This window comes from Pogoniulus pusillus, chromosome 10 (genome assembly GCF_015220805.1).
Source record: "Pogoniulus pusillus isolate bPogPus1 chromosome 10, bPogPus1.pri, whole genome shotgun sequence".
NCBI classification, from domain to species: Eukaryota; Metazoa; Chordata; class Aves; order Piciformes; family Lybiidae; genus Pogoniulus; species Pogoniulus pusillus.
In genome coordinates this window covers 446,285-459,014 of record NC_087273.1, presented here as the reverse complement: position 1 = coordinate 459,014, position 12,730 = coordinate 446,285, and the positions used below count along the sequence as shown (strand labels likewise).

Sequence of the window (12,730 nt, the reverse complement as noted above, 5' to 3'; positions counted from 1 at the left end):
ATCATCCTTTCACATGTATTGATTATGTTGTGCACACAAAGAGGCTCATAATCAATTTACACCTGATGTTTCTCCTCAGGTACCTAAACTGCTACTGCAGGCTTCCACCCAGTGACTGTACGGCAGGTATATGTTGGAAAACACGTTCAGTGGAGCGCAATGGGAAGATGACTCTTTGTTCACCACTATGGTTAGATGGTCAAATCCCCTTTATTTCCGTGATGCAGTGACTTGTATACACTTCTAGCAATAGGCGTGCTCCACCAAGATTGGTTACAGTCAGAGGGTCCAGAGTTACTTGTAAGGCATCAATAGGTCAGCATACCATAACACTCTGAGGGTCAGCCTCTGGGGCTGGCTAAACTCTGCCCACCTGCAGCACTCCACCCCCTGCAGCTGCATGTGGGGGGAAGCTACCCTGTGCCTGCTATCTAAACTCCCAAGATGGATTCAAGGACATTCCCAGCACGGGTTGCTCACTGTTTATCAATTCTTGTGTGCTCTGCTAACAAGAATTTCTCCAACAGGTATAGTTGATTTGCATCAATGAAAAAGCAGGATTTGTAGGTGTTCTAATTCACAAACACACACGCACACACACTGGGGCTTCCAGATGTGTAAGGTCTGATTTGGAAACTTATTTTTCCAAAGCAACGCTGAATCTCACCTGGAGAATTTGATGAGAGAGGGAATGTGAAGAGTTTTATATAACCCACCAGTAAAAGCATTTGGGAATTTGGGGTCAGCCACTCCAGAATCTAAGGGAGGAAGAGAGAAACCACAGCATTTGCTGCATTAAGGGGGTCTCACTGAACAAAAAGTGCATGAAAGTGCACTTTATATTAGTAACACAGTGCCTGAGGACTCTCCCCTTCACATGGTCTACCACAAGACTACTCTCCAGCAAAACCAGAGGGCATGTGAAATGATTGTAGACTTGAAGTATCAACTGTCTGATAATAGATATGAAATCAACCAAAACATTTTCCCATGATTCACTGGGTAACCTAGAGACAGCTTTAAAAATATTGAGGTGCTGGAGTGGGGATGGTAGAGTAAGGAGATGGAGCAGAAATTGGATAAACTAATGGTAACTTCTGAAACATTGTGGAAGTAATGATGCTAAGTTTTCCTGTCTTAACAAAATAAGGATGAATGACTTGCTTGTCACCAGTACAGGTGGAGTGTGCACTCGCCTAGCTCTACTTGAGTTCATAACTGACAGCAAAAACTTTCCTGTTTCTTCACACACGCATTGAATGAGTGACCTTTGCTGTTGCTCTTCACTGGAAGAATAAAGCAAAGCGAATGTCACAATTGAAATGCCAGTTCTGTGCTCTCTCAGTAAAACAAAAGGAGCAGACAAAAGGCTTCAAACTACTTAGTCATCTCTCCATGACCAATACAACTTTCAGGAAAATCCTCTAGCATCATAGCTGGAATAGGATGTTTTCCAATTAGCATGCCAAAAATGTTGTCAGTGTAAGTCAAGTCACCAGAGAGAGGAAAGCATATACAAGGGCAGGAAGTAAGCTGCTAACATATAGTTAATCCATCATTCCTTGAAATTACCTGAGCTCTTCGCCACTGTTTTGTTCTTGAGATGCTGAAAGAGGACCTGGTTCGTTATTGTTGTCTTTATTTCTTACAGTTTCAGCAAAGCAAGCTTGATTTTTTTTCTCTAGAATAAATACTTGACCATTGGTGATATCCTGAAACTTGAACTTCAGTAGCACCAGAAGTAGTTTTGAGTGCTGTTTTGCTAGCTTGCATTTGAATTTTCAGCAAGAAAAACAAAGTTCAAGTGTTATCTTTAAAAATAGTGGTGAGAGCTGGGAAGGATGATCATGTGCACAAAATCAGGGGAGAGCTGGGCAAGTTCTATGATTCCATGGGTTTGGGAGAGGAAAGCGAGAGAAGTTAAATTAGTTTGATATGTGATACAGAATTCTTCCTAGTTCTCTGAGTAGGAAGTGTTGCTAATAGTCTTTGTTCTTTCAACCATAGTACTTAGTACAGTTCTTGATAAGATGTCTGTAGTTTTGTCTTCATAGCTGTGCAGACAATCAGCAGGCACCTTTAGGGCAGTCTCTGGGCAGGAGGCAAGAAGGCTGTGAGCAAGGCAGTCTAGGACACGTGTCTTTAGAAGTGCAGGCTCTGCTACACTCACGCCCACTGAAGGAATGTTTTTGAAACAAGGTATTGAACAACCGAAGTACTTTCTGCCTTAGACGGTAGCTGTGGCTGCTGCATGTTACATTTCAATCCTGCTTTGCTGCCTGGGATTCTAGCTGAGGCACACTGCTCTATTAGGTGAAGAACATCTTTCTTTTGTCAGGGCAAGCAGGTGGTAACACCAAGTAGGCAGTTTGTGGGTTTGCTTCTTCCAAAAAATGTGATTACCTCCCAGTGCTGAAGGCAAAAGCTTTAACGCTTTAAAGAGAGGCAATTGTAACAGATATAAGAGTTAAAAGACAGTTTAAAAGAGGGATGAAAACCCATCAGAAGCATATGCTTCCAACTATGCATTCAGATTGCTGCCCTTGCTCAGTCTTGGCTGTGGATGTGACAGAGGGGTGTCCTTGTTTGTTTACTTTCAATCGCAGCTAAACCAAACAGTTCCGGCACTGCGCACCTGTAGTTTCAGGGCCAGGAGAGAGGTAATTTCTGAGTTGTTTCCTGGCCGTGAAGGAGGCATGTGGAGTCAGCTGAGTTTGGTACCAGTTGGCCTTAACTGTCTTCCAAAAGCTTTGATCCTATCCTGCCCTAGCAGGAGACTGGATGAGATGATCTCCAGGGGTCCTTTCTGACTTCAGCTGTTCCTTCGCTCTGTGGAGGTTTGTAGGAAGCTGTCATCTGAAGCTCCTGATTGAAGCCAATAGAGAGCTAGGAGCAATTAGTCATCCGCTAAAGTCCTCGTTGTTATCCCAGCTTTCTATAAATGTGTGGGGAACTTAATTACTGCAGACGAGGAGAGATGGTGACTTACCCAGGGTTATTGGAGGTGATGTGAAAGTGGAGGAATTGTAAGAAACTGGAGAGGAAGGAAGTTCTCTACAAGGATCTAAATAACACAGTCTTTTTCAAAAGGGGATGTTGCATTTTTAGACCAGTCCTTTTATTCGTGCTGTAAATATACTGCTCTGCAAATCTGCTTGGCTTTGTGTTAGGGAACTCAAAAAAAGGGTCCTTTCCTGTGGCTCCTGAACTGAGAAGGTCAGTAGCCCTACTAACTGTTGCACTATACTGAATAAGCAGCTTTTGGTACCCTTGAAGCTAGTGAGCTCCACCCAAAGAAGGTGAGAGCTGTGAGTTTAGTAGGTGAGATGCACCTATCCCTGTCCTGTGTGCTTCACAGGGGAGCACACACTGAAATATGGAGACTGAGAGTTTTCTTTTTGCCTGTGTCAGCTTTATCACTCAGTGTGTCACTTGAAAACATGTTCTATCTGACTCTCAGGAGGTAGTAATTAGTGTTTGTCAGTTACTGCTAGCTATTTTTTGCACTCTGCACAAGCAGGTCAGCAAACCTAATTTAGAGGCTCTTGTTTCAAGTATCCTGACTCAGGATTTTTGGGTGCTGTACACAGATAATTTCTTCCTTACATTACCCATGACATGGTGTATCCCCAAGATGTTAGTCAGCTGCTTCCCCAAAACCACACCGAGTTGCAAGTGCTATACTGTGGGGATATGAGAGGACAACATAGACTTTCTTTTCCCCTCAGTATCTAAAACTGCACGGCTGAGTTTTGCAGAGTACATGGATGCCCTCCTCTCTTTATCTCTGTATCTTGACAGGTGGGCAAGGCACATTTCCTGTGGATAACAGTACCGAAGAAACAGGTTGCAAAAAAAAAAGATGAACTAAATAAACAAAGCAGTGTTAAATCAGCTGCTGATCAAAACGATCAATGCAGTCTTGGTTTCTCTTTCATCCTTTCTCTGTGTTCACCATCTGCATTTTACTGGTGTGAGGAAATGGTAAGATGTTTAGGCTGGTAGCTCTCTGAAACTGAATCCTTCTACAGCCCCCTTAAACTGGATACACACAGTACACAGAGCTCTTGCTTCATGGATAGTGCATCTGGAGTTTAATGCAGTACAGGTGAATTATGTAGAGACAGATAATGTTCCTTCCTCATAGGCAGTGTTTCAAGCCTTTTGTCTTTCTATTGCTGTAACACAGAGAATCAGGAGGAAACTTACTTCATTTGTTAGTTATGTCGTGACTCAAAATACCAGCAGATGTTCCCCATTTTAAAGTGAGCATATGCCTCATCTGAGGAATTTTGGGTGGTAGCAGGATTTCTTTGGGCAAGGGTTGACACGTTTGGACTGCTCTGGGTGCTGCCGTGAAGCATGAGATAGAAGGCACATATGCTCTGGTGGAATTATCATGCCAGTTTATTCTTCTGCCAGCGCTGCTCTGCAGCCTAGTTAAGCTTTCTGCTGCAGAATACTTTGGCATTGCTCAGTTCCAGCTCTATCCTAGGTCTGTAATTCTTGCTTTTTTTTTTTTTTTTCTTTTTTGTCTGAATCAAAAAGAGAAAAAGTATTGCTTAATAGATCCTTCTGCTCCCTTAGACTATAGCTCACCTCTTTGCCCACAGAACTCAATGCAGTGTTAGGGACTGGCTTCTTTTTCCCTGAATCACTGAATGCATTGGACTGGAAGGCACCTTAAAGGTTCCAACCCCCCTGCCCTGGGCAGGGACAGCACCTACTAGACCAGCACTCTCCAGGCCTATCCAGCCTGCTTTTAAACACTTTCAGGGTTAGAGCCTCCACAGCTTCTCTAGGCAACCTGATCCAGTGCCTCACCACCCTTTTGGGGATGAATTTCCCCCTAATAGCTAATCTAAATCCAGCTTCTTCCAGTCTGAAGCCATCAGCCCTCACCCTGTCACTACATGTCTTTGTTTTAAAAGGCCCCTCTCCAGCTCTCCTTTGCCTCCCCTTGGAGCTCCTTGTGGAATTGCTCTTTATCCCTTGCCCTGTATATAGGCTGTGAATTTGATTTATTCCACCAGGAACCTAGAGCATGCAGCTTTGTTCTTAGACCAGTCTTGGCATTTTAAGACCTAGGTGGCTCTGCTGCCTGGACGAATGGTGTGCTCTGTCAGTTTGGAATGCTGCCCTTCCATCCTTCTGGCAATACTCTGCCTCTTCTAGAAAAAAAATAAATTGGGGGTTGTTTTTTGGAACTGGAGATGTGTGTTAGAGAACTAACCCAGAGTTAAAGATGTCCTTTGTCATGGTCTGCATCTTGAATAGTGCTGTCAGGCATTGAAAGGGTTGTGACAAACAACAAACAGCAGTTTGAAAAGTGTCCTCCTCTGAAAAAAGGCCAACTGGTCTCCAGGCTTATGGCAAGGAATGGAGGAAAGTAAGGAACGCCTTAGGTCTGGTGCCACTTCAAGGGATTCAGTGTGAAGGTGTCCATCACTAGCCTGTGAAAACACTTCTTTGTTATCTGACCTCCCTTTCCTGACTTCAGGAGATCCCAGCAGTGCAGGCTTTGAATTAGAAGAGACATTGACATGCGAGGCTTGTCGATGTCCTCTCATATTCCTATGGTCTCAAAGCCCCACTTGTGGCCTCAGTAGGTGTTTCTGGTCTAAAAAGTGTTGAAGTGAATAACTGCCAGTAAATTAATGTGTCCTGCATGGCAAGGGTCTTCAGATGCTTGGATTTTGCTCTGGTAAGTCTTAATCCTCCATAAATAATCAAAAATCAAACTTTGACGTGTGGGTACACATCTTGAAGTGTATATCTGAGGAGTAGAGAGAGAGGATCTGGCTACTTTTGTGAGCTCTAGGGAAGCAGCTGGACTTGATGATCTCAAAGGTCTCCCAACCTCAGCAGTTCTGTAATTCTGTGTTCTGCTTGCTGTAGGAGAATGCTCTTAATGTCCTGTATTGTGACGCCCTGCAGAATGACTCTGGATGTTAGGAATGATCCCATCCAAAAGAAATGGGCAGTATCTTCAGCCCCCTGATTACCCTTTACTGCTAGGGTGGGGAGTTTTCCATTTCTCAACTAGAGGTCTCTGGAAGCCTACTGAATCTGCTCGGTGAAAGTACTGCTTGGGTGGAAAGCTCTGACAGTTCACAGCCCTCCATTTCCAGTGGCCTGCAGCTGAAATCAGGCTTTCTGGGGAAAATAAATAAATAACTAAAAGATTTTTTTTTTAAACAGCTGCAACCCCCCCCCCAAATTATGACAGTGTCATCTCCTTTCCAGGTGAAAGTTATGTCTGTGCATCCAATGAGCCCTACCGCAAGGTTGACTACACCAAGAACGTCAATCCCAACTGGTGTGTGAACATAAGGACTGGGACCAGTCGCTCCTTGCCATCTTTGACATCCACCAAGAGTGAGGTGAAGGAGAGTAAAGATTTCATTAAACCCAAACTAGTGACTGTTATTAGGAGTGGAGTCAAACCGCGGAAGGCTGTGAGGATCCTGCTGAACAAGAAGACTGCTCACTCCTTTGAGCAGGTCCTGACTGACATCACAGAAGCCATTAAGTTAGATTCGGGTGTAGTCAAGAGGCTTTGTACCCTGGATGGAAAGCAGGTAGGAGACTAAATGTGCTGTGTCTGTTTGATCACTGTGAGGTCATCTCAGCCGCTTGTTTTCCATAACTGGAATTCTTGTTACTGTATATGCTTTAGCCTGCTTCTGAATAGATACAGTTTCATTAAGCAGCAACTCCTAAAATCTTCTTTAAAATATGTCTACCCAAAAATCACATTCTCAGATAACAACAAAGAAGTTAGTCAATTGTCATTGTAAGTTTTTTTGTACGCTAATTCTGTTGCTAAGAAAAGTGTCTGTTGATTGTTTATTTGCAGGCTTTGCAAGCAAACTTGTTACAATAGATCTGTGTTTTCAGGAGCAGAGTCATGCTTTCAGATGACTCCCTAGTGCTGAGTGATACTAAAAAATAGTCCTGTCTCTTTCCATTTTATTTCCAGAGATTTGCTATTGAAGTAGGAAAAGGACTGATATGTTTATCTGGAGGTAGTAACCAGCAGGCTCTCAGGTCAAAGATCTTACTGGACTAGTTCTAAGGGGGGGTGATCCTATCTTTGCCATCTGTTTTCACCTTTGATTTTAGCACTGCAAAAACATGCTGCCAGGATTAACAATGCAGTAGGTCTTTTATTGTCAGAAATACAAAAGAGAGACCCACAGAATGTTCTGCTGCATCAGGAGTACATTTGCTGTTGATCACTCAGGTCGATGATGCAGCCCTTTGGGCAACAGGACTCTGATACTTGATAGTTGTATTTGACACTGATGTGGCGCTTGGACAGCATTGTAACTGTACTGCTGGAGAGCAACACAGCCTGTAGAGCAGATCACAGTCAGTATCGGGTGTCTGCACTGTTGTGTTTTGACTACTGGGCTCAGTCTGGGGGCTCTTACTAAAGAAAATCATTGAGCTGTTAGAGCAGGTCTTGAGAAGGACAGCAAAGCTGATCGAAGGGTCTGGTAAACAGTTCTACTGAGGAATCATAGAATCACTCAGGTTGGAAGGGGCCTCCAAGATCATCCAGTCCAACCTTATCACCCAGCCCTAGCCAATCAACTAGACTATGGCAGAGGAGGAGGGGTGGCTGAGGGAACTGGGGGTGCTCAGTCTGGAGAAAAGAAGGCTGAGAGGAGACCTTCTTGCTCTCTACAACTCCCAGAAAGGAGCTTATACCCAGGTGGGGATGAGAGGAAATGGCCTCAAGTTGCACCAAGGAGTTTTAGGTTGGATATTGGAAGACACTTCATACCTAAAAAGGTTCTTGAATAGTGGAACAGGCTGCCCAGGGAGGTGGTTGAATTCCCACCCCTGGAGGTGTTTGGTGCTGAGGGACATGGTTTAGCCTTGGTAGAATTAGGTAATGGTTGGGCTCAATAATCTTGGAGGTCTTTTCCAACCAGAAGGAGTCTAGGATTCCACAGCTATTTTTGCAGTCCTGCATGCCTATATATTTGGGTGAACTCCTGGTGGAAGTTTCGGTTATGTTTGAGCCGAAGGGAGAATTTTTCGTGTCAGGCTTTTCCTAGACTGCTTAAAAAGCACCTTTACGTGTGGAAGGTTGCTGGCAAATGCATGGTAGAACAGGTGCACTGGGGTGGTCTCAGCACGAGGCCCCTCTCTCTGGCTGTGTGCTGTGGCACAGTTTTATAATCAAATACAAGAACTTTTATGTTCCTTCGCATTAAAGGCAGTAGGGCAAATGTACCAGCAAGATCCTTGAGTTTTGGTGTTCGGTGGCACTGTAATGTGCTCTTTAGTTCTTCCAGATGGTTTGATTTTTTATGAGATTTGTTAATGTGATTTGGTAAGAGAGAATCACATCCAAAATGTGATTTAGCCATGTTTAATTAATAATAAAATAGCTTTGAGGGTATTTAGTACATAGTCATTAGTCTCTTTTGCCCATGAAGTCTTCTGTTACTGTCTTGGATAAGATGATTTTCATCTTCTCAAGCAAGTAGATCAAAGAGGTGAATCTGAGCTGATAACCTCAGTTTTTGCAGTTTTCTTTCTGAGTCTTAACACAGCAGAAACTCAGTGGTCTGCATTGATGTGGAAGATGCAGTAGTGCGCGAGGGATCAATACCATTAATTAATGTCATCTCTCGCACATTATTGTTATGCATGGTAGAATGATGGTTGTCTTCAGTCTACAGTGAGGATAGTCCTTGGTAATGCTCTGGAGTAAGTAGAAAATTTCTAATTGCTGCAGTACCTGCTCTTCCCTGGTAAAGGCAACCATCAGACTCAACTGCAGATGTGGATGTTCTCAAGCAGGGTTGAGAAGTGTCTTGTTCTTAGTACTGACAGCCTGCACATAGCTGCTCCTTGCAGCTGCCCTCTGTGTGAAGTGTTTCAGCAGCAGTAGTGCAGAAATGTGGAACTACCTGAAGGGAGGCTGTAGCCAGATGGCGTTGGTCTCTTCTCTCAGGCAGCCAGCAACAGAACAAGGGGACACAGTCTCAAGTTGTGGCAGGGGAGGTTTAGGTTGGATGTCAGGAGGAAGTTGTTGGCAGAGAGAGTGATTGGCATTGGAATGGGCTGCCCAGGCAGGTGGTGGACACCTCCTACTAGCCCAGCTTGCTCAGGGCCCCATCTGACCTGGCTTTCAGTACTTCCAGGCTTGGAGCCTCCAGAACTTTGCTAGGCAACCTGTGCCTAGCCAAGCTGTGCCAGTGCATTGGCACCCTCATGAGGAAGAATTTCCTCCTAATGTCTCATCTAAATCCAGCTTCTTCCAGTCTGAAGCCATTAGCCCTCATCCTGTCACTCTATGCCCTTGTCAAAAGTCCCTCTCCAGCTTTCCTGTAGCCCCTCTAAGTCCCTTCAGATACTTCTCTTCTCCAGGCTGAGAAACCCCAACTCTCTCAGCCTGTATTTGTAGGAGAGGTGCTCCAGCCTTCAGCTTTTCATCTTTGTGGCTTCCTCTGGACCTGCTCTAGCAGTTCCATATCCTTCTCATGCTAAGGACCCCAGAGCTGGACATGGGACCCCGGGGGGGGTCTGAGCAGAGCATAGGGACAAAATTCCCTTTCGCTTGCTGCCCATGGTGTTGGTGATGCTGTCCAGGACATGGCTGGTTTCTGGCCTGCAAGCTATCACTGCAGGTTCATGTTGAGCTTCTCATCAAGCAGCACCTCCAATCCTTCAGCTTATCTAGGAGCAGGAATGCTTCTGGGGTTTTATTAGTTTGTTGCTTCCCCACCTCCCCCTGGTGAAGGGCTGACCCCAATATGAGGCAAGAGGGTGGGTTTTTCTCTCTTTGTTCGTTGCTGGTGTACACAGAGGTTGGTGCCCAAGGGCTTTGTGGAGTTTGGCAAATAAAAAGTTGCCTTGCTGCCAATTGCCAGTCGGTGAAAGTTTCGGAGACGATTTTCTCTAATGCAGTAATTGCTTTTTCTTCTAAATCTGCCAAGGAGGCAGACCTTTTATGTTCGTTGAAGTGTTGGCCCAGCTTGAAAGCAACCACTGAAAAAAAAGAAAGAAAGAAAGAGAGGAAGAAGGGAAAAAAGAAGGCAGTTTGTAAATGTCTGTGCTCCTATAAATGTAGCTCTTGTGTTCTGCAGTGTTTGGTTTCTTACTTTCCCCTGCTCCTTCGCATTTTTATCACCGAGGAAATACCTGGTTTGCAGGTGGTGTGAGGGAAGGGGCTAAGGTTATACTAGCTGTGTAATACTGGTCTTTGTGTTGGCTTATGGGACTGAAAGATCAGCAGATGATGTGCAGTATCATCTGAGAGAATGGGAACAGGACCACTACCTCTGAGACCTCCTGATGCAGCACTGAGTAGTGTTGCAATGTTAGAGGAAAACATTGATGGTTTGTGTTTGGGTTTTTCTTTGGCTTTGTTTTTGCGTTATGTATTGATGGAGAACCAACCAGAAATAGGGTTCAGATTCTCCTTAAAAGAGAGAGAATAGAACTTTCAAGGGAGAGACTTTCCAGGAAAACAGGAACTAAGTGGCCTGGAAAATCGTATTAGAAAGGATACACAGTTCCAGTACAGAGGAGGAGAAAAGAGCTCATATGAGTTGATGTCAAGAGTTGTGTTCTTCATTCAGTGGATGGACACGAGAGTAAAGCAGTGTGGAAGAGCTAAAGGTTACTTTCTAAGGTGTAGGAAAACACTGAAAAAAGAGAGTAGAGGAGCCCTGAAATTCTGGTGGTGTTGTTGCTGATAGTCATTGGATGAGATGAGTATCCCAAAGTTTGAACTCAATAACTTCACTCTGAGACTTATGAGGGAAAAAAATAACAAGGAAGCGAGACTGAAAACAACTTGCTGATGGCTGGTGGGATCCTTTGCCCTCTTAGGAGCGAGTATGTAGGATGGAACGCCTCAGTTACCTGGAAGCTGGAAAGTTCCACATTGTTCTGTGCAGTTACCTTCACCTGGGTTATGGGCTTGAAGGGCTCTCACACAGCACTTGTCTGTTGAGGGAGCCTGCTGGTTTGCATTGAGCTCAGGACACAAAATGCTTCAACAGCATATATGATGTGGGGTTTGGGGTAGGTTTGGGGTCTTTGGTTATTGTGGTAAAAGCTACAAACCAATGACCTGACTGAGGAGAGAGACAAGGGGAAGAAAACAACAGTGGGAACTCTTTGTGTCTGAAGTCAGCTTTTTGACACTGACCTTTCACATCCATGAAAGCAAGCATGGTCTAAGAGAATGCACAGTTGCTGTGGTGTTGTTCTGAATGGATATTGATGATTCACTGCCAAGCTGGAATTTTAGACTGAGTAGGAGTCAATGAATGTGTGTCTGACCTGGAAGATGGGCTGTAGAACAAGCTTCATAGATCATAGAATCATAGAACATCAGGGGATGGAAAGGACCTTGAAAGATCATCTGGTCCAACCCCCCTGCCAGAGCAGGATCACCCAGAGCAGGTCACGCTGGAACACATCCAGATGGCTCTTGAATATCTCCAGAGAGGAAGACTCCAACCTCCCTGGGCAGCCTGTTCCGGTGCTCCGTCACTCTCACAGTGAAAACATTCCTCCTCAGGTTCACATGAAACCTTCTATGCTTCAATTTCCACCCCTTGCCCCTTGTCCTGTCACTGGGCATCACCTAGCAGAGGCTGACTGCATCCCCCTGGCAATCACCTCTTACATATTTATAAACATGAGATCACCCCTTATTTGTCTTCTCTCCAAGGTATAAAGCCCCAGCTCCCTGCACTGAGCATGCTGACCAGATGAGCAGGGAGTGAGGCACACTGCAGATCACTGTTTGGAATGAAGCAGGTTGAATAATATCAGACTCCCTGGTTATTAACCATGGAGATAGTGGTAAAGGGACACAGCTGAAGATGAGTCAATGATGTCAGTGGTTGTGCATAGGGAAAGCAACATCCACACTGAGGTGACAATGCATACTCCTGATGTATGTCAGGCAGGACCTATGGTGCTGTGCCTTGCACAGTGCAGTGACAGCTGCCAGGATGGCTCTATTGTGGAAGTCCAGAGGAGTGTAAAGAGACTTACAAGAGCACAATTTAGGAAGGAGTGAAAGAGGCTGGGTGGCCTAGGCTAGGGAGAGAGCAAGTGTTCAGGGGGAATGAACAGAACAAAGCAGCAGGAGAGAAAAGGAAGTGATTTCTGTGACTGCTCTGTGCACAGGAAAGGAAATTCATAGGCTTAAAGTGAACCAGGTCTAATGGAATTCAGCGGTAAATAGTCACTGTACAATTAATCACCATGGTTGGAAAAGATCTCTGAGATCATCAAGTCCAGACAGTATCTGACTTTGCCAGAGCCACTGCTACCCCATGCCCTTGAGGGATGAAGGGGTAATTCTCCTTGGAGCAGCCCAATAAGTGAGGGTTCTGAAAACTTCTCTGTGTGTTTAGGTTTGAGTGTTTTCAGTAACCAAAGCTGTCTACAAACTTGGGAGAGCTGCAGAGATAAAATAACAAAAATCTAAATGCCACTGAAATGTGCATCCTTTGGGGAATCCATACAGGAAGGTGCTCAAGGCCAGGCTAGAAGAGGCCATGAGCAGCCTGCTCTAGTGCAAGGTGTCCCTGCCATGGCAGGGGGGTTGGAATTAGATGACCTTTAGGGTCCCTTGCAATTCAAACTGTCAAATATTTATGGGTTTATCCCAATTCTAGCAAACATCTTCTAATATGTGATATAAAATGTGATTTGAGGGGGATTGGGATCATATTAGAGGCTA

The 12,730-nt window shown here is 44.7% G+C and overlaps 1 protein-coding gene across 5 annotated transcripts in view; it reads left to right on the top strand.

Annotated features, from left to right (window-relative positions):
• The window catches only part of DCLK2 (doublecortin like kinase 2), a 62,878-nt gene that overhangs the window by 2,506 nt on the left and 47,642 nt on the right, over positions 1-12,730 (top strand). For all 5 annotated transcript variants that reach the window (XR_010303593.1, XR_010303591.1, XR_010303592.1 and 2 more), the window contains exon 2: positions 6,247-6,581. Coding sequence is in view for 2 of the 5 variants with exons in the window: in XM_064149441.1 (XP_064005511.1) it covers positions 6,247-6,581 (335 nt within the window). In the remaining 3 variants the exon portion in view is untranslated. The remainder of the gene's footprint in view (positions 1-6,246; positions 6,582-12,730) is intronic.